General features: G+C 34.8%; 2 protein-coding genes across 3 annotated transcripts; one reads left to right on the top strand and one right to left on the bottom strand.

Annotated features, from left to right (window-relative positions):
* Nucleotides 1–4,587: 4,587 nt before the first annotated feature.
* LOC109182770 (auxilin-related protein 2-like) lies at nucleotides 4,588–10,407 on the bottom strand. The gene is made up of 8 exons (XM_019332957.1): nucleotides 9,421–10,407; nucleotides 6,938–8,573; nucleotides 6,689–6,833; nucleotides 6,492–6,589; nucleotides 6,286–6,351; nucleotides 5,830–5,919; nucleotides 5,218–5,394; nucleotides 4,588–5,139 (listed from the first exon to the last, which is right to left on the bottom strand). The coding sequence occupies exons 1-8, from the start codon at nucleotides 9,996–9,998 to the stop codon at nucleotides 5,101–5,103; spliced, it is 2,829 nt and encodes a 942-aa protein (XP_019188502.1). The 5' UTR covers nucleotides 9,999–10,407; the 3' UTR covers nucleotides 4,588–5,100.
* An 8,877-nt stretch (nucleotides 10,408–19,284) lies between these two features.
* Nucleotides 19,285–23,937, top strand: LOC109182776. 2 transcript variants are annotated; one of them, XM_019332966.1, is made up of 8 exons: nucleotides 19,285–19,557; nucleotides 19,894–19,983; nucleotides 20,082–20,458; nucleotides 20,752–20,834; nucleotides 21,566–21,705; nucleotides 21,784–22,338; nucleotides 22,485–22,607; nucleotides 23,133–23,937. In XM_019332966.1, the coding sequence occupies exons 1-8, from the start codon at nucleotides 19,381–19,383 to the stop codon at nucleotides 23,799–23,801; spliced, it is 2,214 nt and encodes a 737-aa protein (XP_019188511.1). In that variant the 5' UTR covers nucleotides 19,285–19,380; the 3' UTR covers nucleotides 23,802–23,937. The 2 variants fall into 2 exon arrangements, with proteins under 2 accessions (XP_019188511.1, XP_019188512.1); XM_019332967.1 differs by having other exon boundaries at nucleotides 19,522–19,617; nucleotides 19,841–19,983.
* Nucleotides 23,938–24,255: the final 318 nt, after the last annotated feature.

Here is a 24,255-nt window from a genome sequence, read left to right as displayed (position 1 = left end):
TGGTCAAGATTGTGTTGTGTCACCATATTCTTTAACTGTCGGTAGCTGTCGAACACCATTCCAACTCCAATGGACGAACTAGCAGTTTGAAAAGCATTCACGTATGATGTATAATCATTGTACCAATCTGGATCATGTGTTGGCGGACGAGCACCCGTATCATGTATGGACGTGTTGGCAGACGATTCAACCTCTTCAACGGGCTCATAATCAGGGTCGTCATCATCATCGGAAGGAAACAAACATTCATCCCCACTTGTGTTTGTTTCTTCGTCTAAAATGGCATTATTCGCGTCACAAATAAGATGATCCATTGGTACTATCTGTATGTGCTCTGCTTGCGTGCTTTGTCGTGATCGACCAACACTACGCCTTCGTGTTTCACATGTTCTAATGGGCGTGCGGTTAACGCTAGTACCCCCTTGAACAATGTTCATGTTCAATGTTGAATGGAAAGGCAGTGGAAGTTTCACAAAAACCACTAGCGCCCCAAACGTTGACATGACCCCCAAAAAATATGACCACGTCTGATTATCGGTTATTGGAAATGGATAAACTACATCACCCAGAGATTGATTTGGCTGAAATTTTCCCCATAACAATATATCACCAACATTGTCTCCAATTTGAAAACAATTCTTAATCTTGGCCACTAACTGTTCGAATGAACATGTTGCAGAGATGAACACGGCATTTTGGAAAGCAATGTTGAAATCCACATCATCTCTATGACCCTCATGTTCGGGATGACGACATATCAACACAACCACCTGGTTACCTATAGAAAATAAAATCTCATACATGATAAAATTATAATTACAATAAAAATAATTTCATATACAGAAGTGAAATTCATGCCTGCCATTTTCCTTAACGTAATTCCTGCAAAAAAAAAATACATATCAGATATAACTATGATAAAAAACGCGTTACAAACTATCAAAAATAAACTTTAAAAAATAAAAAATGCTAAAATACACTAACCTTTAATTAACTCCGGTTCCACAATGCAAACTTTTACAGGGCACTTTGTAAAAGCCACACTTCAAAAAACTCAACACACTGCGCGGTTAAAAACAGTACATGAATCAACCCACATGGGTTGTCATAATGAGATAACATCTCATTATGACACCCACATGGGCTGGAGCTGCCATTGAAATGACAGCCCAAATGGGTTGTCATCTCGGCGCCAGCCCATAGGGCTGTCAGCCGGGCTAACAGCCCATACGGGACTGTCAGCCGGGCTGACATCGCACATGGGCTGTCAGCCGTGACAACGCATGGGTTGTCATCTCAGGGCTGACAGCCCATGTGAATTTAATTATGATAGAATTTAAATTTGTTTGGATGCATTACACATCTTGGACTATAAATTGTTCCCTTTGCATTCCTGAATTTCAACAAGATATTTAATCATGTTAATTACATGTTGTATTTTTCTAAATTTCGGAGTTGTAAATTTCTATTTTTTTATTGGAAATTTCTCAAAATGTTTGAAATTTTATCACACCCTGATACAACGGTGGATAATGTTGAATATCATGCAATTAAATCTCGCGAATGCCTATAAACCCGAGAGATGAGAGTTTTGAGCGATTCGGAAGGGAAAGGTTCTTTCGCCATTGCTATCCTTTTGTTCGTTGGGTTTGAGGTTAGAGCAAGTGCTTGTGATTACAATCACAATCGAGTGCTCTTGTTATGCACGGAATTGTTGGATTTGCGGTGAATTTCGACGTAATTATCCTAAATTTTTAATACAACCACTTCTTAATTTTTTTTTCTATAACTCTCACTTTACATTGCTAGGTTGTTGTTACGCTGACAAAATGCACCTCAATCAAAGTTTCATTGACAACGAGGGGTAGTTCTTTTGTCAGAACAGCAGCCTGACATTTCTGCAGACATACTCCTTCAATTCAAAATCCACGAGGGACATTATTTATTCGTCGGGGACAGCAACCTCACAATTCCCATACATACTCCTTCAATTCAAAGCCCGAATGGGATATTATTCATTCGTGGCGTCGCCCACATGTTATAAGCTGACAAGTAATACGCTCCCACATGGGTTTGCCTTTGTGAAATTTGTAACGAATATTTGTTTATTTATGCAAAATAATATTCAATGTGTAATATTAGTCTTTCAAAAGCTATGCAATTTTATATTCCAAACTATGTAATTTGTAATCATTTATTATATGATTTATATATGCCATGTAATCGACAATTTTTTTTATTAACATTACGCATAAAATTTTAATTAAATACAATATCATGAAACGTGCATATACAAAATTTTATACTTTGTTTTTTACGACTTTCTTAAAAACCACAAATTAGATGCATATATTATGTTGCAGTTATATACTACAAACGCCCTCAAAATTCTTGTTCTGTATTGTGTCCTCAAATTAAATTTCGTAATGTGTAGTTTAATACACACATAAATTCCAATCACAACTCTAGTCTACTCTACTCAACTTCAAAAAAAGTATAAATATGTAAATGTAGACTATCGGATACTAACACGCGCATTAGAGTCGCAAAATTTAGAAAAATATTATGTGCCCAGAAAAAAGGGATGTATGTAGCAAAACATTAGAATAATATCCGACCCGCCATGGACATAAACGCGTTTGGGAAATGCGTTTTTCGAAAAACGCATTTTCCAAACGCGTTTATGACGCCGGCGATGAAGAAATACCATAGCCGCATTTGGGAAATGTGGCTATCGTATAACATACGAGAGCCGCATTTCTCATACGCGGCTATGTCTATACGGCAACCGCATTTGGGAAATGCGGATGTCGTATATTATACGACAACCGCATTTCCCAAATGCGGTTGTCCGTAAACTATGAAAGCCCGCCACACGAGTTTGGGAAATGCGGTTTTGACCACAACCGCGTTTCCCAAACTCGTTTTTCCCATTCTTGTCCAAAAAAATTTGACCTCCCATTATTGTCCACAAACACTTCCCAATGTCCATGTTCAATTACTATCAGCTTAATTAAGCATTTAGTTTAAATGGAACATATGTTTCAATTGCCAACCCTCAAATGTGATGAGTTTGAAATACATTTCTCGTCCTTAAGCTATAATTGATTAACTGACCTAAGGTAGTATGGAAACAAAAATAATAACTAAATTGAAATACACAAGCAAACTATGACAGTGACTAAAAAAAAAAAAAGATTCGAAAATCCTAAAAACTAAACAAAATATATTGCAAATTATTAGCAACATAGCAGGACATGACAATGACTAGTAAAAATATAAAGAATTTGGAAATTGGGTAACCGTTGTTTAAAAATATAAATTTGTAATCATAAGGTTACGAATTTTAATCTTAATCAAACCGAATTTGTTCAATGCACACACTCAAATAATAATTTTCAAAAAATTCACCACAATTAATGAACTTACTATAAGAATGAGGTGGGTTCGAACTCACAACTTTTCAAATAGAAGTCCAACCCAGGTACCATTAGACCACATAGGCTCACACTTCCTTTATATATATATATATATATATATATATATATATATATATGGGGACACGTTAAACTCTTCTTGGTATGTACTGTCGGCGTGTATATAACAACAAAGAAAAAGCTCCATCATACATTACAAAATGAAAAATCAAATAAAATAACTTAAAAAAGAAAAACCAAATACAATATACTTGAAAAATGAAAAATCAATGCAACAGTATAGAAGTGTCATCATACATTCCCCTTAAAGCATATCAAGATGTTAAATCTAAGAACTAAAATGTCAGAAAATGATTTTTTTTTTTTTTAAAAAAAAAATAAATAAATCACAAAATAATGAAGGATGCTCTTCCTTCTTGTTTGAGGGAATAAGAAATTAAGAAGTGAAAATTACAAAATTATCCCTATTATTTTAGACTTCATAAATTTTTAATTTCATCTTGATGTGAACAAAAAAAAAAAAAAGTCACCTTTGTAACAATTGATGGATGAAAAATAATTATGGGAGCAATTCAATGACTGAATCGTTTGAATCGGTCATTATGCTTATAATTCAAGGACTAAAAAACTATTTTCTCAAACAAAAAAGTTAAGATTTGATTTAATATACAAGTAAAAAATGATTTGGTGTTCTGAGAAGTTTTGGATCTAAAGCATTAGTCTAATTAACCTGTAAAATAAATATGAAAAGGAACATGCTACACACCCATAATTTTACTTCTCACAAACAGTCACTACTTACTAAAGATAAAAGATTAAAATAGAAATTTAAAATTAAAATTAAATGAAAAAAAAAAATTAGCCTCTAGCATTTTACTATATCATGGAGTGATTCTTTTGTGAGTGACAACTGACAATTGTAAAGGTGCTTAGCATTTTTCATAAGACTAACATTTTCTTTTTGATGAAGGATAAAGTGACTTCCTTACCATTTGTAATCCTGCATGGAGGGGCACCTGACGATCAAAATTCAAAAACAAAAGAACCTGAAAAAGGCAGAAATAGAGTCCCCAGTGCATGAAATTTTACATGTTTAGAAGGGGAATAAGGGAGAGAACTTACTAACCCACAGCTCTGAAAACCAAAGATAAGAAATACGAAAAACTACTACATTTTGTATTAGCTTTCAATCTCAACAATAATACATTGCTCCATATAGAGAGCATTGGCGTATCTCGTAACACAAACACGTAGAGTAGAGTAGAAACTTTGACGAGAAGCAAAAAGAATCCCGGGGAAACAAAATGATCATCTGATGCACACCATGTGGGCAGGCAATCAAATGTGACATTGATGCATGGGATGATTGGGAACAATCCTATTCTGCACCAACCTATCACTTCAACTGTGATGAGTTGCGCCCATGCCGCCTTTTACATTGACATCAATATACAGCCAAGTGTATATTTTACTTTATCATTCAACTCAGCAGCTAGAGGGGTCTCCACTCTCCAGTATCGAGTTGCAAGATCCAACACCAACAAGGGAAATAGGTGGTCATGCACGAGCTGTTATATCTCTCTCTTAATTGTGCGTGCATAACATCTACCATTCTAGCAGTAGTCCGAAAAGTCCCCTCAAAGCTAATGAATGAATGATGTATCTAAAAAAGCTCCTCTGAATTAAATTTGTTCCATGCTTCCTATTCAAGATAGGACACTAAAAATTAGCCCAGTCCACTATAGCAGTAAGATTAGTAATGTAGGACAATAATTTGTACCTTAAGAAGGTCAAACACCTTCTCAGCAATATATTTCTGCTGCAGAGTGGCACCCTTTTGCTGCACCTTATCAGGATGGATACAAAGCGTAGCCTTTCTATATGCTTTTTTGACAGAGGCACCGGTAATCAAATCTGTCAAAGAAACAGGCTGCCAACCACATTCAGGCCAAAGCACCTGATGATTCATGAATGGAAAATGTTAGATCCAGACACCAATCAAACTCAGATCTCAATAATACATCAGTATAATACCCCCTATGCCCTATAAATCCTTTTAGTCTTAACACTATAACGTGTTCTTGGGATTACAGAATAAAGTTTATTACCTCATGCCTAAGCCAGCAGTGCCAACTACTAAGTGGTCACAGAGAAGATTGCAGAGTATTAAAAGGACTGAAACTTAATCAACAAAAAGCAGAAACTAAAGATAATATCTAACAACATAAGTCCATTTTGAAATGAAGATATAAAATCTTTAGAAGAATTGAAATTGCTAATTCTTGAATGGCAATGTAGTTTAGAGTTTGTCTTAGATTCACTCTTCTTTTTCAGGAGGTGGTAAATTTCACAGATAGAATATGGAGAAATTCTGATTAGCAACCAAACGTACATATTGCAATGTTGAAAGAAGTGCACGCAGATTTCCTTCCTTCCCAGCAGCCCATCTCTTGATTTCAGTATCCAAAGTCTCGGCAATTCTCTGTACGCAGATCAAGCCAGTCAGACAGATAACATAAAAGCTTGAATGACATAAGCAAGACATGCAAGAAGACAACTCAGATTCTTAATTAGCCACCGACTTGGGGCATATCCATCCTCCAGTATATGTATGCACTGTTAGCCAGAGTTTCCTGGCAATGTTTAACTCTGATCTAAATCTTTCTTCTGAACACACAAATTCCTAAAAATTTAATACCACTGAGGCACTGCTAGCTAAGGCCATATGCATGACCGCCTTCTACCTAATCCATTTTTTCATTTCTGGTTTAGAGGGATGAATAATGTAACATGGCATGGCCATCAAAAGGTTAAATAGTTGCATATTGTCCATGAAAAAGGTACTTACATGTCTTTCTTCCTGATCCCTTTGGACTTGAAGATCACGTTGATTCTTTTCTGCCAAGGCCTTAGCCTGAACATAATTTCAAACTTATCATCATATACCATAAAAAATTAAAAAAATAAAAACACTTTGCAAGGCAGTCTCAAAGCTATATCCAACATAACATATGGGCCTGAACAAGCAAAAGCAAATAAAGCATGAGAATATACCGCTCGCTCCTGGGTGCGTTGATGGCGCTCCAATCTAGCTCTTCTTCTATCATCACTTTCCCCTTCAACCTCCTGAAACTCTCCAGATGATGGAGCAGCTTTCCAAGAAAAAAGTTTCAGTCAGCAGTAAACCATGGCATAGCTTTAGTAGCAAATAAGTTACATATCTTATAAGTAAAAGCAAAACAAAGAAATACCTCCAAAAATTGAAGATAGATCATCCACAATATTAGTAGTTGACGATGCTTTCCTCATGTTAGAGGTGGCTCCACTAAATGAAGATGTTGCTTTTGCCCCTTCAGAGCCTCCCTTGTTCTGAAATTGCATGTCAAACATAGTATCCTGGAAATAGCAATGATGAAACATAATAACTCTGCAGCGTGAAATAACATACTTGAAATTTAACAAGGCCATCAGTATATCATTATGTTATAATTTGTACTCACAGGAGAACTTGCCCTTGGCCTTGGAGCACTGCTTGCTCGAGAACCCATACAAAAGAATGATTCAAGATCATTATCATTCTTTTGTTGGTTCACCCTTGATGCAGCAGCAGCCCTTTCTCGAGCCTCAGCAGCAGCTCTCTCACGAGCCTCTGCAGCAGCCCTTTCTACAGCAGCTTTTTCCGCCCGCCGACGTGCCTCAGCCTCAGCCTTGGCAGCAGCAGCTTTTTCTTGTACTTCTCTTTCTCTCGCTTCTGCATTTGCTCTTTCCCTTGCTTCTGCAGCAGCTCTTTCACGGGCTTCTGCTTGTGCTCTCTGAACTGCAGCCCTTTCAGCTCGCTCTCGAGCTTCAGCAGCTGCCTTCTCCACAGCAGCTCTTTCAGCTTTCATACGAGCATCAGCAACAGCTCTTTCACGTGCCTCAGCTGCTGCCCTTTCACGTGCTTCCCTTGTAGCCCTATCTACAACCTGCCTAGCCCGTTCCCTCTCCCTTTCAAGTCTCCTCTGTTCCCTCTCTTCCTCTTCCTTTACGCGCTGACGCCGTTCACGCTCTAACTTCTCTTGGTCTTCCTTGAATTCTCTGTCTTGCATCTCATGAATGTCCTGTTCATCCTTATCTAACTGCACATTAGTTCTAGCTGCCTTTGCATATTCTCTTTCCCGAACTTCCTTTGCACGCCTAAATTTAGCCTCTGCTCTGTCCATAGCCTCCTTCATTGCAGCAGCAGATGCAGCAGCAACAGAGTTAGTATTCATTTCTTCACCAGCAAGAGCACTGGCAGTTCCGTCAACACTGTTCTGAGTCCTACCCACGAAAAATTCCTCAAGTTCATCCAGTTGTGAAACTGGAGAGCTCTTAGACGCAGCACGGGCAGTCTTAGGACTCTCAGAGTATTCACTGTAACTTGGTACTGATGAATAATCATCACCTCTCCATGGATGTGAAGCAAAGAAACCTGTCCCTGACTTAGCGGTCTGTCTTGGAATTGGAGGAGGGGGCCGAGATGGAGGTGGAGCACTTGTAGGTTGCGTGACAAGGGGAACCTCTGATACTGTAATCCAAATATCTTCTGAAGCCTGCACTTGTTCCTCTGATCTAGGAGTCAGATCTACCTGGGAACTGTTCTCATCACTATTTACACTTGCATACTGAGGATAAGGGGAAGAAGCAGCATCTTGGCTAAAAGATTTCTGAGAATCTGTTGCAGGTGCATCAAACAAAGACTGCGGAAAGCTGTCTCCATGAATGGTCTTGTGGGGATGTCTCTGAGAATTTCTGAAAGAAGATTCAGTGTTTTCTCTGACAGTAGATGTTTGCTTCTCACCCTTCCCTGATCTGTCCCTAGTAGGGCTCTCATTATTCCTTTTCTTATTCCTTTCAGGGGAAAATGGAGGCACTGATCTACCAAAACTATTGAGTGGATCCAATTCATCAAATGCACTACCCCAAACAGATGAAGAATCGACCTTTGCACTTCCAGATTTACCAGGCTTAGTGATGCCTTCCAATGGATCAGAGAATACCCCTGGGGAAGGGGCTGAAGATGTATCTAATACTCCAAAAGGGTCATCCATCGTGCTTGAAGTTCGATTGGAGTTCCCAGATAGTTTGGATGGTTGATTTGACTCTGTAAATGGCCTGCATGGAACAAAATGTTGATTGTTCATTAGTTTATTTGATATCCAAATTATATGGTCAAGAAAAACTAGAAGGGATATCATTGCTTCAAATAAAATTCAAGGTGTGACAAGATATAGTATGGCTTATGGCAAGAAAAGCTTATTCATACTTCCCAATACCCAATACCGGCTCACTTGATCCAGTCAATCTTGAGATGCTTCTGGTACCCACCACAGTTTCAGTTCCACCCTATACCTCCTATGGAAAGTATCTCCATACAAACAATTGCCCCTTTAAGTTGTGGTTTTTATTTGTAATTCACATTCATGCTATGTTTGAGTTTTAGCAAAATTTTCAGAAACATTGCGTTAGAGAGAAGGATATCAGTGGTTGATGGTTTACACTGAATGAGAACTTTTACAGCATCAAATTTCCTTATGGCTTATCAAACGATGTTTTCTTTTTCTTCTATATATGGCCCTCCTAAATGAAAAAGAAAACATTGTTTGATAAGAAAAAAATGCCACATCACAGAGGATGGGAGAGTGCAGATATGATGCTTCATTTAACCAATGCTACACCATTTACTTCTCCAGTGTGTATCAACATAAAAACTTTGATCCAATCTGAATCCATGTTTTAACTGCCCCATTACACCCATTCATCAACCCAGCACACAGGGCAGTTGATAAAGTAATGTGATATCTTTTCGGTAACATTGTATATACTGTCCACATGTTGCCACAATTGAACAATGTGAATTCAAATTACGAATAACATCAAATGCTATACATTGAACAATCACAAGTTTACAAAAGCTCATTTACTCCTAATATCTTAAAATGACACCATCGTTGAGAGATACCTGTTAGTACTGGCAGGATTACCACTCCCAAAACCAGCTAGCAAATCATCGAACCCTCTTGAATTTGAACTCTTACTACTCTTGGCTTCAGTCACCTTCTCATTCTTCCCAAAATTCCCTAGCAGATCATCAAACTGGTCAGTATTATGATTCTTTTTTGGCTGCGAAGCCACAGAGGCAAACACATCATCGTCAAACCTAGGCGTTGACGAAGACACTGATTTGCTCTTGAGTCCACCAGGCATTCCATCAAAAATATCATCATCATAGACTGGCTTATCGTATACCGGCAAAGATGACTTCTTGCTGTTATTTTTCTTTGAATCATTGCCAGATTTGAAAATGGAATCGTAATCGAAATTATTCATCATCGTCGAGGCCTTATTGTTGGTATTGGAATTGGTATACTTTGGCGGGCCACCAAAGACATCGTCGAACACTGGACCCTCGCGATCGTCGAAGAACGCTGAGGACCGGGCGGAGGCAGAGCGGCGATCTCCGCCGTCGGATCTCATGGGTGCCGATTTGCCACCAGGTCGGAGGCCGTAGTCTCGCGCCAACACGTCCAGTTCATCCATTGCAGAGACTGTTCAAATTGCTGCAGATCTTAGCCCGAATCCCCCTCGGAAGCAGGGAAAAGATCTCTGTTATGGATCTAAAAATTAGAACGGATTGTAAGGGCAAAATCTTCCAATTGAATCAAACTGAGCAGGCAATTGTGGCTGAATGATCAAAGATTATTATTCCATATATGAATATGATATGAACACAACGGATTAATGGCAATATATGTATGTATATAGATATATGTGTGCATATAGCTTGATACAGATAATAGGAAGATGGAGAAATGTTGATTAGGGTTTGAAGGGGAAGGAAGATGAGTTGATTTCTTGTCTTCTCTTTTTCTCTGTTTCCTGTCTTCGTCTTCCTTGCTCCACCTCCGTAGCCTGTTCTTCTTTCTGTCTCGCTCACTCTCGGCTACTTGTTTTTTTTTTTCTTCTTCTTAAATTTAATCTCAATAATTTAATTATAGCCTAATATTTTATATTATATTCATATTAAATGTAGCATTGCTTAAGGTTTTTTTTTTATTCTTCCTTTCTCTATTTATTATATTATTATATAATTATTATATAATTGGATCCAAGGGCGTTGATTTAGTGGATTAGAAGTTTCACTTAAGACATGTTTCGATGAACCATGGACTCTCTCAAGTTTAATTTCCCTCTCAGGTACATGAAATCGTCTTTCTGATTCAACTCTTTACCATTGATGATTCTGACACCAACCACCACACAATGCATCCTCTGTAGCACTTCCATGTCTGGTTTTTCGAGCCTGCGGCTCACTACCAACCCTACTATCCTCCAATTGCAAAACATGCATGTTCCACACAGGCATCAAGAGAAAATGTGTTTTCTGCAACCCCGCTCTCCAATGCAATCCTCAACACGTCATCATGCACTTTTTGGGGCTAGTTTTCTTCATCAGTATCTTCTCCGGTAAAGGTGCAATTGCAGGTTGGAATAAGGAACTCCATGATGGTTCGGAGAAGCTACCATGACCAAACCTACTTTAGACAATCCACGACGTAACTCCACAAGAAATATTGGTAGCAGTATTGGCCAACGAATAGACTTAATCATTTTTCTATATATGTATGATGAAAATAATCAAATAAAGACATAGCCTATGTTGTGGAAGGTGGAGGCGGTTTATATATTATTTTATTATTGTACCACTAAAAAAATTATCTACTTAGGGCATCTACAATAGAGATTTTGATGTGGTTTTTGAGGAGATTTTGGCTGAAGTGGAGGAGAGAGAACAAGGAGAGGGAAGGATTAAGAGCTTCTTACAAGAACCTGGTTTTTTATCTCTGAAGTGGGCCCCATCAAATATGAAAAAAGTACTCCATTGGTCACGTGAGGTGCAACAACAACGCCCACTCGGGTGCATCTAGAGCTTTTTTTTTTTTTTTTAAGATTATGTTTTGTTTTGTTTTTCTTTTTTCCTATCCCTCCCATTTTCTCTTTCCTACTTGGATTCTAAAATTTTGTGCAAAAACTAGTGTTATTGAGGACTTCTCGACTGCTTATGATGCTTTCGCATAATGGTGTATGGGTAATCCGCTTTGAAGTGGCCAGGTTTCTAGCAGTTGTAGCATAAGCTTTGCAGCTCTTCGAGATATTTGACCTCTCGGAGTGTCTTCGATTTGAGGAAAATGAAGAGGATGTGCTTCCTTGAATGTTGTTCTTCCTCATAAACCTTTTAAATTTCCTAACAAACATAGCGGTTAGAGTTTGACCTTGAAGACGTTAATGGTTGTTGGTGAGCAACCAGGGCAGCACTCTTCGGTTCATCATCTACACATCTCGGTTCCCACTTGAATTCGTAGGCCTTTAGATCGTTGAATATTTGTGAAGTATGGATGACCTTGAGGTCTTCGGTGGTCTCTCTTCGCGATAACCATCATTTCCCAAGATTTGGGTAGCCCTCGGAAAACTTTCAAGTTTATCTCCGATCCTCCTGAGTTAGCACCTTCCCTAGGTCTATTATTTCACTCAACAACTTCAAGAATCTGCTTTCCATCTCGGTTATGGTCTTGCCATTGACGACAAATTATGCTGTGGAACCGTGTCCACCTTGCAAAGTGGACATAGTTCCAAAACTATTCATAATTATGAATATATAGTTCAAAAATTATGAACATATAGTTCTATAATTATGAACATAGAGTTGTGAACATAATTATGAACACATAGTTTTGTAATTATAAATATAGAGATTCAATAATTGTGAATATGAAGTTCAAAAATTATGAATATATAGCTTTATAATTATGAACATATAGTTCAGTAATTATGAACATAGAACCCTGTCCACCTTGTAAGGTGGACACAATTCCACAACATAACGATTGGCCATTGACCATCCGAAGGTCGTCGAACTTCTTAGTGGCGATTGTCAATTTGTTTTCCTTTTCTTACTCATTCCCTTCTCCAATGAGCATAAGTTCATTCCAAATATCTTAAGCAGTCTTGCATTTTCTAATCCTTGGAAAGATGGTATCATCAACCGTCTTGAATAATATGTCATTTGCTATATTATCTAAATTGTTTAATTTATCGCTCTATCCTCAGACATCCAGGCTTGTCAAGGCTTAGGAATGTATTCGGGGGCGTCTGGTCTTTGTGCAGCAGCATTCGCATTGACCATCATTATTTGTACTAGCCCCTCGGTTATGACTTCCCACATCTCGTCATGTAGGGCCGAAAAGTGAGCCTACATCCGCACCTTTCAATTGTAAAATTTATTAAGATTAAACATAAGATGCTTAGATGTATAATGATCCATATTTTTACCAAAGTTTACGTGCAATTAAAGGATTTCGCTTTTAGAAAGGAGATCATCAGGCAGTATACACAGAGTGTTTACCGTTCATGGTAACTGCTTTGATACCACTTGTTAGTCCTAGAGGGTTGGGTACAAGTCTAGAGGGGGGGGGGGGTGGTGAATAGACTTGTAGGGTAAAAAAATGTAATGATTCGTTAGAGTGGTCCGAAAGGTCACTTCAACAATTCGTTGAGAATACACAGTGGAAATATTTTTAACCTTTTTAAGCGGTTTTGCACGTAAATGAGTAATATTTTTTTTTTAAAGTTTATAAATTTTGATCGTGTTAGAGTATGAAATATATGCAGTAAAAGATCAAAAGTGAGAGAGTGAGAGATTTTGATAGTGGTTCGGTCAACTCAACCTACTCCACTTTTTTCCTTAAACTCCCAAGAAGGTGTGCACTATCCCTCAGTACAAAAAGAACATTCAAGCCTTGAACACAAAGCCGGTCTTGAACTTCTCAGGTTTTTCAACTCCACACCGAGTTTACTCCGCCTCTTTCTACTTCTATCAAGTAGAATTACAATGGTTTAAAGAAAATAATTATTCTATCTCCAACAAGAAAGTTTGGCTTTGAATGATAGACTTGATCTTCTCTTTTATGCAGCTCAAGCTTCTAAATCTGGATATAGCTTTGTAGCTTTGTCTCTCTCCCTGGTCACATTTAATTTTAGTCTTGCTAAGAACACTTGAATGCTTGTAAGATTTCTCTTAGAAATGACTAGCACATTCTTAAGTCTTTAATGGAGGTATTTATAGACATTTTGAAAAGGATTCGTTAGAGGAAAACCTATTTCAAATGTCTATTACCCAGTGAGTAGTGACCAACGGATTTTCTGGAAAGTTACTTTTGTGTGTCAGACTTTTCAGCCATTAGACTACCTATTTGTGTTGAACATATCTTTTTGTTCTGCACAAACTATCTAGGTTTTTTAAGGAAAATCTTCCTTAGAATGCGTAATTAGGACTCTCTTTGCCTTTGTCCCATTTTACCATAAAGTATTAGTGTTTTAAGGTTTCGAACTGTTAGAGAATATCTCGAGAAGTTCTTCGAATAGTTAACTTGCACTATTCGAGTTAACGTTTGGAATCTTAACACTTTATAGTCTTTCGGTTATGGATAGTTGTCTTTACCATTCGTTCATTCTTAGTTCTCCTTTTTACTCGAAAAGTAGGTCCTTTCACCATTCGCCATTTGCAACTTTTCGGTCTTGAAATCTTAAACTCTTATAATCTTCGTCTCTAACCCTTCTGATCATTCATTCTTCGAAGCTAGTCTCTTGACTATCCAAAACCTAAGTACTTGGTTTAGCATTCAGAATGTTCGAAATTGATAATAAAGTTTCTAAGTTGATATAAGTGTCAAAATATGCTAATTTCTAAGGTCATTGTGAAGGCAATTTGTGTGTAGTTTGATCATTTTTGTGCGTGGTTTATGAGTAAAAAGCAAAAAAAAAAAAAAAAATGCAATTGTGCATTGCAAAACCCTATAATCTGTACATTTTAGTGTTTTTGATGATTTTTGAACAAAAAGGGTGGTAAAGGAGCTCAAAACGGACGCATTCAGAAGAGCGCGGGAGAAGGACCAGATCACGCCGGCATCACTCGCGTGACACCGGTGTGGATATGTTTGGGAACTCAATCACGCCGGTGTCACTCGCGTGACGCCAGCGTGAATAGGTTCTGGAACCCAATCATGTTGCCGTCACGCACGTGACGACGGCATGGATGAGGCTGCGAAGGCTTGGCGCGATTTTTTTCTTTAAATAGGAGGATTTTTATATATTTTAAAGTTAGTTTTTAGTTTTGAGATTCATTTTTCAGATCTTGTATTTCTCTCTCTAGAATTAGCTCTCAACTCTCCCACCTTGTAAGAAGAAGAAGAAGGATGTTTCCAAGCAAAAGAGTGAAAACTTTGTGAAGGAGCTTGATTCTACTTCCAATTGATCATTGTAATCTAGACAACTGAGGAATTAGTAATCTCTTTACATTTGTGTTTCAATTCTTACTTTGATCATGATGCATTTCTTCAATGTGTTGGGAATACAATGCAAGATCACGAGTAGCTAATTCCTAGGGCTAGGATTGTGTACGTGTTTAGTTGCAATGTGATTGATTAGTATGTTTTGATTTGCATTAATGGAGTGTTTGGATGATGTTTGTATGAATGTTTTGTTATGGAAGATGGTTTGTAATGTATTCTTGGAGTAGGGCCCAACTCCATGTATAATCTTGGAGTCCTAGGCTTAGGCAAGAGATTGCTAAGTCTAGGTGAGCCTATAAGTCTCTCCACATTTCCCGTCATAGATCCGAGAGGGCATAGCCCAGGAAGGAATGTAGGCCAAGTGTTCGATGAATTGCCTCGTAAGAAATATGGACACTCGGGTGCCATGTTGACCTACAGGAGGCGTAGATACCAAAAATGGGCTACGCAATCGCACACATTTCTCTTGAATTCATATGCATCATGCACACACTCCTAACCTCCCTTTGTTTACTAATTCACATTGTAACGCATGCACAATCCTAGACCGTTCTTTTGTATTGTTGTAATCTTTTGTGTACACTTCCTTGCCTACGCACCATTTTCGAATGCGCTCCTTAGATCAATGTTTGACAAGCTTGAAAACCTCTCAACATCACTTTCTTTAAGCTTCCAATTTATCAATTCATTGAGTACGACACTCGAGGCCTCACCGCTCCGTTTTATCTTTCTATCACACCAAATACGCACACCTCACAAAACGACACTTTCATAAGTCTAAAAGAGAAAATAAATTAGAGACTACAATTCCTATCTTTTGGTATCATCAAAATCTAAATTACAACTGTTTCTAACAATTTCCCTCTTTTTGATGGTGCCAAAACCTTTACCCACATTATAAGGTTGTCACAATTCGAATTGATAATACTATATTCAATTCAGCGCATAATAGAGTTTGATAGAATACTCCTAAGGAATTTAAGTGCTGAAGATTAAACACCACGCAACCCACACTAAAAACTTTTCATTAATATCTCAAAAAGAATTACAATAACATTTCAGTGGGTATAAAGCACTAAATAAATAACCATTACACAATATCTACTTGAAGAGCCTATTTTCTTCTTCTTTCCTCTTCATCTCTTCAAGTTCACTTCTCATTTTTTGCACTCATCTCATCAAGGGCAGCATTGATGGCTATTCTGATGCAATAAGCATTTCTAGGAACTTCATGAGATTGAAACAGACTTGCTGAAATCTCCATGTTCAAGTAGTTCTGAAATGCTTGTGAGATGTTTTCGCCTTCAAGTACTCCGCATCTAGTCCTAACTTTTAATGATCATCAAGTTTACATCCTTGAGCAATGGGCACTATCCTCTCAACTATTCGGCTTTCAACCGATATGAACCTTTCGTCAAATCTTTTTTGGCCTTCAGCTTCTTCAATTCTATGCTTTTTCTTGAGCATTATGATGTGTGCACATTAAGCATGTGTTGTGCGCAATATAGGGAATTGCTTAATATGAAAATATCATAATGCCTAATATGAACATGCCCGTTTTAAATCGCTCAATTAATCTCATCCATATATCTATTTTTTAATGGATGAAATTGGTTCTCATGGACTAATGGAAAAGTAATAGATGAACCATTCATTTCAACCAACAATTGAACCAACATTTTTTAGTTTCCGTTATAGGGCTAACTTTATTGGCTCTTATTAGATTAGTAGATTTTATAATACAAATGTAGTATTTTATAAGAATACTATAATAGACAACTTGTAGAAAATAAAGTGTCATTACATAGCAGAATTGCATGTATAATTAATATTTTAAGTCTTATATATAATACTTTATAGCAAAACTGTAATAAATAATTTGCAGAAAATAATATTACTAAACCTATATACCATAAGAATTGAACCAAATTTTCCTGATCTGACTCGTCTCACAAATTAAGACCCGTGAGACATTCTTCATGGAAAAATTTCCTAGAATTTAATAGAAAATTACATTTTTCATACAATAAAGCTCAAATTTGAATTACATTTTTTATCTTCACCAAATGTATCAAAATTGTGAATAATTTTATATGCTTCAGTCTATAATGAATTTCATGCAATGTAACTAGTTCGATATGAACAGATACTACAATGTAATAGGGCCAGTAACATTCAAAAAAAAAAAAAACTAGTTCGATATGTTCTATTAAATATGTTTATCTAAAAGTTAATAAGTTTGTGGATGGAATAGGTTCTTGCCTTGTCCATCAACACATATGATTATTAATTAACATTTAGTTCTTCTCGAAAACTTACTTGTTATCTTTAATTACTCAGTCTTTTAGTATCATTCTTTGTGAAATTCACTCGTTGCCTTTAATTACTTAAATGGTATACCTTTAAAAGTATGTTGTAAATGACGAATCGACAAAAAAATTGACAAATTTGTTTGAATTTATAATCAAATTACTAAATTAGCATTTGGTAAATAGTGAAGTATTGCCAAGATATTTAAAATAATAACTTTTTGGATTAACAAATTTTATTTATTTAGTTCAAAATAATATTTTGCTCACTATGTTATACTATTAATTTAATTTATATAATAATTAAAAGAGATCATTAATTTATATTTATATTAAATATAGAGTTAATTATCAAAATGGTTCATCGACTATAGCGAAAGTACCGATTTAGTCATCGACTTTTTTTTACCGATTCAGTCATCAACTATTTACCCTGATTCAATTTTTTACCAATTCAGTCATCAACTATTCAACTATTTAATGATATCTGATAGTCTTGTATATATTCAGGGCCACAATCCTTGCAGAAATCATGGAGACCAGGCCATTCAAGGATTCATTAATATTTATGAAGGATTCAATTCCTTTCCTGAAATATTCATGCCAATCGCAAAACTTTTGAATGAACTGGCAGCACAGAATCATATTACAGGAGAAAATCAAGAGTGTTATCCAACTAATTGAAAGGAAAGTTGAGGAAAATCACAGCTAGGCTGCGAAAACCTCTAAGAATGAGGAAGCAAAAGCCTGTGCCTAACAAGATGGTAAAAACCAAAATATATACTAACAGCAAGATCCTGCGTGGCATGAGCAATGCTTCTCTTACAAACATATAATTGCTTACTCAGGACAAGTATTGAGAAGTCTAAAGACTTTTTTTTTTTTTTTAGTACTATTGACCGGACAAATTATACTGTGGAACTGTGTCCACTTTACAAGGTAGATACAGTTCAAAAATTGTTCATAATTATAAATATATAATTCAAAAAAAAATTATGCACATATAGTTCTATAATTATGAACATAGTGTTGTGAACATAATTATGAACATATAGTTATGTAATTATGAATATAGAGATTCAATAATTGTGAATATGAAGTTCAAAAATTATGAATATATATCTTTATAATTATGAACATATAGTTCAGTAACTATGAACATAGAGTTCTGTAATTATGAATATAGAGTTCAATAATTATGAATATGAAGTCCAAAGATTATGAATATATAGCTTTATAATAATGAACATATAGTTCAGTAATTATGAACATAGAACTGTGTTTATAATTACAGAACTCTGTGTTTATAATTACAGAACTCTATGTTCATAATTATAAAGTTATATATTCATAATTTTTAAATTTCATATTCACAATTATTGAATTTCTATATTTATAATTACAAAACTATATGTTCATAATTATGTTCACAAATCTATGTTCATAATTATAGAACTATATATTCATAATTATGAATAGTTTTGGAATCGTGGTTCCACACCATAATTTGCCCTGATAAAGTGGTTCCACACCATAATTTTTATTCGTAGTATGTACTAATGTATTAGTTATCAAGAAATCAAGAATCAAAGAACACCATATATATATAAAAGAGTGGAGTTGAGAGAAAGTATAAAAATTTATGTAAAGTGTTCGCATGTTTAATTTGAGTCACCGTACAAAATCAATAATACAGTATTTTATTTCATTACTGAGTTATCCTTTATAAATAGATAAAGCCCGCTATATGTACCTCAATCTTTAATTCTTTTACCATTGCTCTTTTTTTCTTTTAATTTTGTTTGTTGTTCAAGCCTCCAAAAAACTTTGCTAATAAATTGATATGTGGTCCAATCAAAATAAAATTTGTATTATATATATGATGATCATGAGGAGTTTGTTTATCGTTTCTTAAGAATAAGTAATAAAAGTAAAGTAACGAAAGAGACTGGCATGGAAAATTTTTAAAAACAAAAAATATAATACTATCCTTAACTTCCTTAGTTAGTTATTCTATTTTACTTTTGTGTTTTTGTAAGCAAGAAGACAAGCTTCTCATATAATAATCCAAAAATGAAATAAATGATTATATTCTTCTTTGGTTCTTTTCCTTATAGTGAAGCAAATTCAATTAATTCTTCCACAAGATTTTATTCTCCATATTATATAAGAGTTACATTGTCATGATCAGAACTAATCCAAGTAAATCTTAATTATTCTCTTTTCAAAGAGCCAATTCTTCTCTTCTTATCTTACATACAAGACATGGCAACTCAACCCCTCCCTCCATCAAGAACAACAATTTCACAACTACAAATGACTCATGTTGAAGAGAAGATCATCATAGAACAAGTTAAGGATACACATAATCCGAATGGTGGCATAGATGTCGATGCAAATTGTCTTCTCAAGATTGTGGAAGACATTTTTAATTTCAATACGGTTTGTCAATATACTTGCATTAAGCTACTTTTAAATTTTGTTCTTCACAAATATACATATTTTATTAGCATTATTGTATATATATATATATATATATATATATATATATATAAGCACCTATAGTGTATAAATTTTTATAATACACTCACCTAAATACAATGTGTATATATACATAATATTAATCCATACTATTATTATCAATGTCACCAAGTAATTTTATGTTGAATTGTCATAGTTGAAAGAGAGATTTTGTAAATGGTCTTACAATTTATCTTAGAAATAGTTTCGTTCTTGATTTCATCACACTAGCTTTGTGTTAATGGAGTATGAGTTCAGGTTCCTCAAGAAGCAATGCAAGACAGGTTACAGTTACAAGAACACATCCAGAAGGATATTTCATTTGTTGTTTTACAACTCTCTTTCGTGGTATAATATATATAAATCCTCCATTCATCACCACAATTTTATATGAGTACAAATTGAATGATGACTTTTTTTCTTTTAAATTTCATTCTCATTTTTAGATAGCCTTCACTTGTGTAAGCTATGATGATAGTCACTCAACTGCCATTTATCTACTAAGTTTGTTGTCAAAGTATATGTGGCATGCTAAGGGAGTAATGTTACTCGCATGTTTTGCAATCATCCGAGGGAAATCTAAAGTTGTCTCACAACCATGTCATCGGAAAGGACTATCTTACAACATGGCTACTCTAAGAAATAGTCTAAACTCAATGATATCCTCAGACAATGAAATTGTTTTAAATGACTCAATAAGATCCATGTTTAATCTCACCGAGCTTATGGTTGAGCTTCGACATTCATCATCAATGTTTTTGACGAATTATTGGATCGCAAAAAGTGTTGTTGCCTGCGCTCACTTCCTTATGTTGGACCTCGAGTAAGACCACTTATTTAACTTTGTATAAATTAAATTACATATATTCTGACTTAATCTAATTTTTCAATAACCATTATAAATAATTAGTTGTAATATCTCATATAAATATCTATAAATCATTAATACAATATAAAGTTGAAAATTAGTATTTCAAAGCATTACTTTACATTGCACAACAACACGTGTAAATTGGGTTTAATTAACTATTTGTAAATAAGTATAGTGAAGATTGATTTATTGATATTTGTTTTTAATTAATTAATTAATTAGCCATATATGCTCTTATTCTTCAGGCCACAAAATCATATCATGATGGAACTGTCCAATGTATCCACCAAAATCAAAGAGATTCTGGCTTCCAGCCTCCCACTACTAGGTTGGCTTAATATTTTAGAGTTAATTTCACCAGTTCCTTATTTTTTGTGGCAATTCTAAATTTAGTCTCAGACTATTATTTTTGCTATTTTACATTTCAGACTATCATTTTTTGGACACTTTTGGTTCTTCTTATGATTTTTTCTATTTTTAGTAAGGACACGTCTCTTCATATTTTTTTTTTGTTATTTTTTTGATTTCAACCGGTTTAATTGATTTAGGACTTTACTAAAAATCGATTGAAAAATATGGTTACTAAAATAAGAGGTTACCTAAAGTCCTAAACCAATTAAACCGGTTGAAACTAAAAAAATAACAAAAGACAAATATGAAGTGACAAAAATGCCCTTACTAAAAATAGAAAAAATCATAAGGACCAAAAGTGTCCAAAAAACGATAGTATGAGATGTGAAATGGTAAAGACAATAGTCTGGGACTAAATTTAGAATTATTATAAAAAACAAGGGACCTCTGGTAGAATTAACTCTAATATTTTATTTTAATATTTAGCTACGAAATGAAATGTTTATGATTATAATTATATGAATATCATATAATTTCTAGTGCATATGAAGTTTTTATAAATTGACTGTAAAAGTTAAACTTTGTTATGCAAACAAATAATCCTTAATTTTTCTAATTAAAATGATTAATTAAATCCAAAATTATAGTACTTTGATTAAATAGATTTTACCAAAAATAATGAGATTAATTATTATTTTGTGTATGCAGAGGCAAAAAGGGCAGAAGAAAATTATCATGCATTGTTACATGCGTTTGATAATTCTTCAAATGTTTTGGACGTTCTTAAATTAATATTTAATATCAAAAATAATAAAGAGAAGCCAATTTGGTACCACCATTTGTTCAATGTATGTATAATAAGCATTTGTTCTTACTTATCTTATACTACACCTGATTTAATGACCTCCAAATATCTTTTATATTAGTATTTTCCAGGACCAAGGGGATTAGATGAGTTTGAAGGAGAGGGAGTGCTACTGCTAATATCATCCCACAAACACTTACCCTTTTATGCATATTTTGCGGCGCCCACAACAGCGAAGGTGATTTGGGTTCCAATTATAAATGATCTGGATGAGCATATACAAATGCCCGATGAATTCTCCTACAGATGTTATCTTGTATTGGATCCACAAAAATGGATTGCACCAGCATTTTTAAGATTTCTTAAAAATAAGTGCTTCCCAACTTTTCAAGTTGGGGGTGACCCTATTGTCATTTCATTGGACAAACATGGAAGATTGGTTCATTCTAATGCACTTCACATGATATTCACATGGGGAAATCAACTTTCTGAATGGACAATAATGGGATCAATAGGTGGTATAATTCCTTCATTAGAAAATGAGTTAAGGGAAAGGACTTTAGGTGCTGACCGTGTGATTGATGACATTGACAAACAAATACATAATTTTGCAATAGAAGTCCGCACCAAGGTCCATGATTGGATGAACGTTATCGAGAAGAAGATAAAAAGTTCGGTATGTCTATCTTATAATAAAACTATTACTCACTTATTATATGTACATGTATATCTTTATTTATTTAGAAAAAAATTTCACTAAATTTATACTTTTAGAATTCAACCATTTTATACAAATACAATAATATTTTATATATTCATCAGTTTCGTTCATACAATTACACGCGTGAGAGGGAACAAGAGCTTTGGCTTCAAGAATCTTGGAATCTTAAGCTTGTAGTAGGAGCGAGTAAGTACTTGGTGTACAAAAACAGGCTAACCGAGTGGGTAAGTAATGAGCCCTCAACTTGAATTCTAATTAATTAGTGGCAATTAACTACTGATCATTATTATGGGGTCCATAGTATCAAATAATATACATTTAATACATAAATAATGTTTTTTTTTTGAATACTAATACATAAATAATGTAATTTTAGTATATTAAAAATATACATGTTATTTCTTTAAAAAAATGTACATGCTATTAAAAAAAATATATTATTTGAGTACTGAAAGTACATTATTTTATATAATATACATTCAATATACGAATAATATACTTTTTGTTATGATTCACATAATGCTGTGTGAACCATCCTCCACAGAATAATTTGCCCTCACCAACTAAGCTAAGCTAAGCCTACTATATACTACAATTCAATTATCTTAGCTTGTACGTCTCCTCTTGCTTATAAGAAAATTACTACTCCGTATTCAATATTTAAAAAAAAAATAAAATAAATGAACATTCAATTAAGCATTATTTAAACATTATATTGGTCTATGTATATATATTTTTTTTTTGAACAGATTTATGATGATGAAAAGTACACTCTTTTATGCGGAGGGAATAAAATTAAACAAGTTCAAAAATTTGTACTTAAGGTACAAGAAATTCGTTCCAAATTTCAAATGGATATAGAAGTTGTTTACATTGGAAGAAGAGGAAAAATGATTGATGAAGATGGGAGCAGTGCATGTGATGATGTATTTGACCTTGATGATTTTAAGATATTTTGGGCTCAACTTTATGGCATGGCCTCATCTAGGATCCAATATTTAAATAAAGTTGGACTTGATGAAAGGAGTGATGAAATTTTGCAAGGACTCAGAAAATTATTATCTTATGAAGATGAATGTACAACAATTGGATCATGGGCTTTGTTGAGCAAAGGGAAAAGAATAATTGGATGTGATATGGGAGACAAAATGTTAGAAGTGTTGAATGAGTATGAGAAATGGAAGAACAATGCACATGCCAATGATTTTGAACAAGCATTCAAGGATTACTATGAGATGCTTAATACTTCTTCTTCTTCATCTTCTTCCAATCAACACTCTTATTATTGTGCTCTCAATCACCCATCTAATTTGGACAAAATTTCAGAGACGGTGTCATGCCCTCAATGTAACCACAATATGCATAAATTTGTCACTTTTTCATGTTGTCATGATCCGCCTGATTATTTATACTACTAGAGTTTGTGTTCTACTTGCACTGGTTGTTAGAGTTGTTGTAGTAGTCTACATGCATGTATTATGTTTGTACTTGTACATTCATGGTTGTAATATTATTCATTGAATATACATACAAATTAAACCTTTAATTTGTTCACGTTTTCAATTTGGTGGGATTTTTAACTTCCACATTTTTGCCCATTTATCAAATGCACATGGGCTATCATAAAAGTCCCCCATAATATTCCTATAGGCATTTTTAACCGTATAAATTTCATTTGGATCTCCCTTCCAATACCAAGAGTCTTCGTAGGTCGGGCTTACTAGAATTTTAGTGATCCGGTTTCCATTAGTTCCTTTGTTATTTGCTCCCATTTTTTAATTTTCATAGCTTTTTTGGGATTTTAACTTTTGTATTTAGGTGTATGCGCATCAAGAACGTAAAGGGAAAGAGCATGTGCTGAACGTGCAACTA

This window comes from Ipomoea nil, unplaced genomic scaffold (genome assembly GCF_001879475.1).
Source record: "Ipomoea nil cultivar Tokyo-kokei standard unplaced genomic scaffold, Asagao_1.1 scaffold1074, whole genome shotgun sequence".
NCBI lineage: Eukaryota > Viridiplantae > Streptophyta > Magnoliopsida > Solanales > Convolvulaceae > Ipomoea > Ipomoea nil.
This window is presented reverse-complemented; position numbering and strand designations above follow the sequence as displayed.

Bases quoted from the DNA above. Each gene is read 5' to 3' on its own strand.
- LOC109182770 (XM_019332957.1), bottom strand. From the start codon at position 9,998: ATGGATGAACTGGACGTGTTGGCGCGAGACTACGGCCTCCGACCTGGT. The intron at 6,590-6,688 runs GTATTTCTTTGT...TTTCTTGGAAAG, and splicing joins TCTATCTTCAATTTTTGGAG to CTGCTCCATCATCTGGAGAG. The intron at 5,395-5,829 runs GTACGTTTGGTT...ATGAATCATCAG, and splicing joins TTCTTTCAACATTGCAATAT to GTGCTTTGGCCTGAATGTGG.
- LOC109182776 (XM_019332966.1), top strand. From the start codon at position 19,381: ATGGCAACTCAACCCCTCCCTCCATCAAGAACAACAATTTCACAACTA. The intron at 19,984-20,081 runs GTATAATATATA...TCTCATTTTTAG, and splicing joins TTTTACAACTCTCTTTCGTG to ATAGCCTTCACTTGTGTAAG. The intron at 21,706-21,783 runs GTATGTATAATA...CTTTTATATTAG, and splicing joins GGTACCACCATTTGTTCAAT to TATTTTCCAGGACCAAGGGG.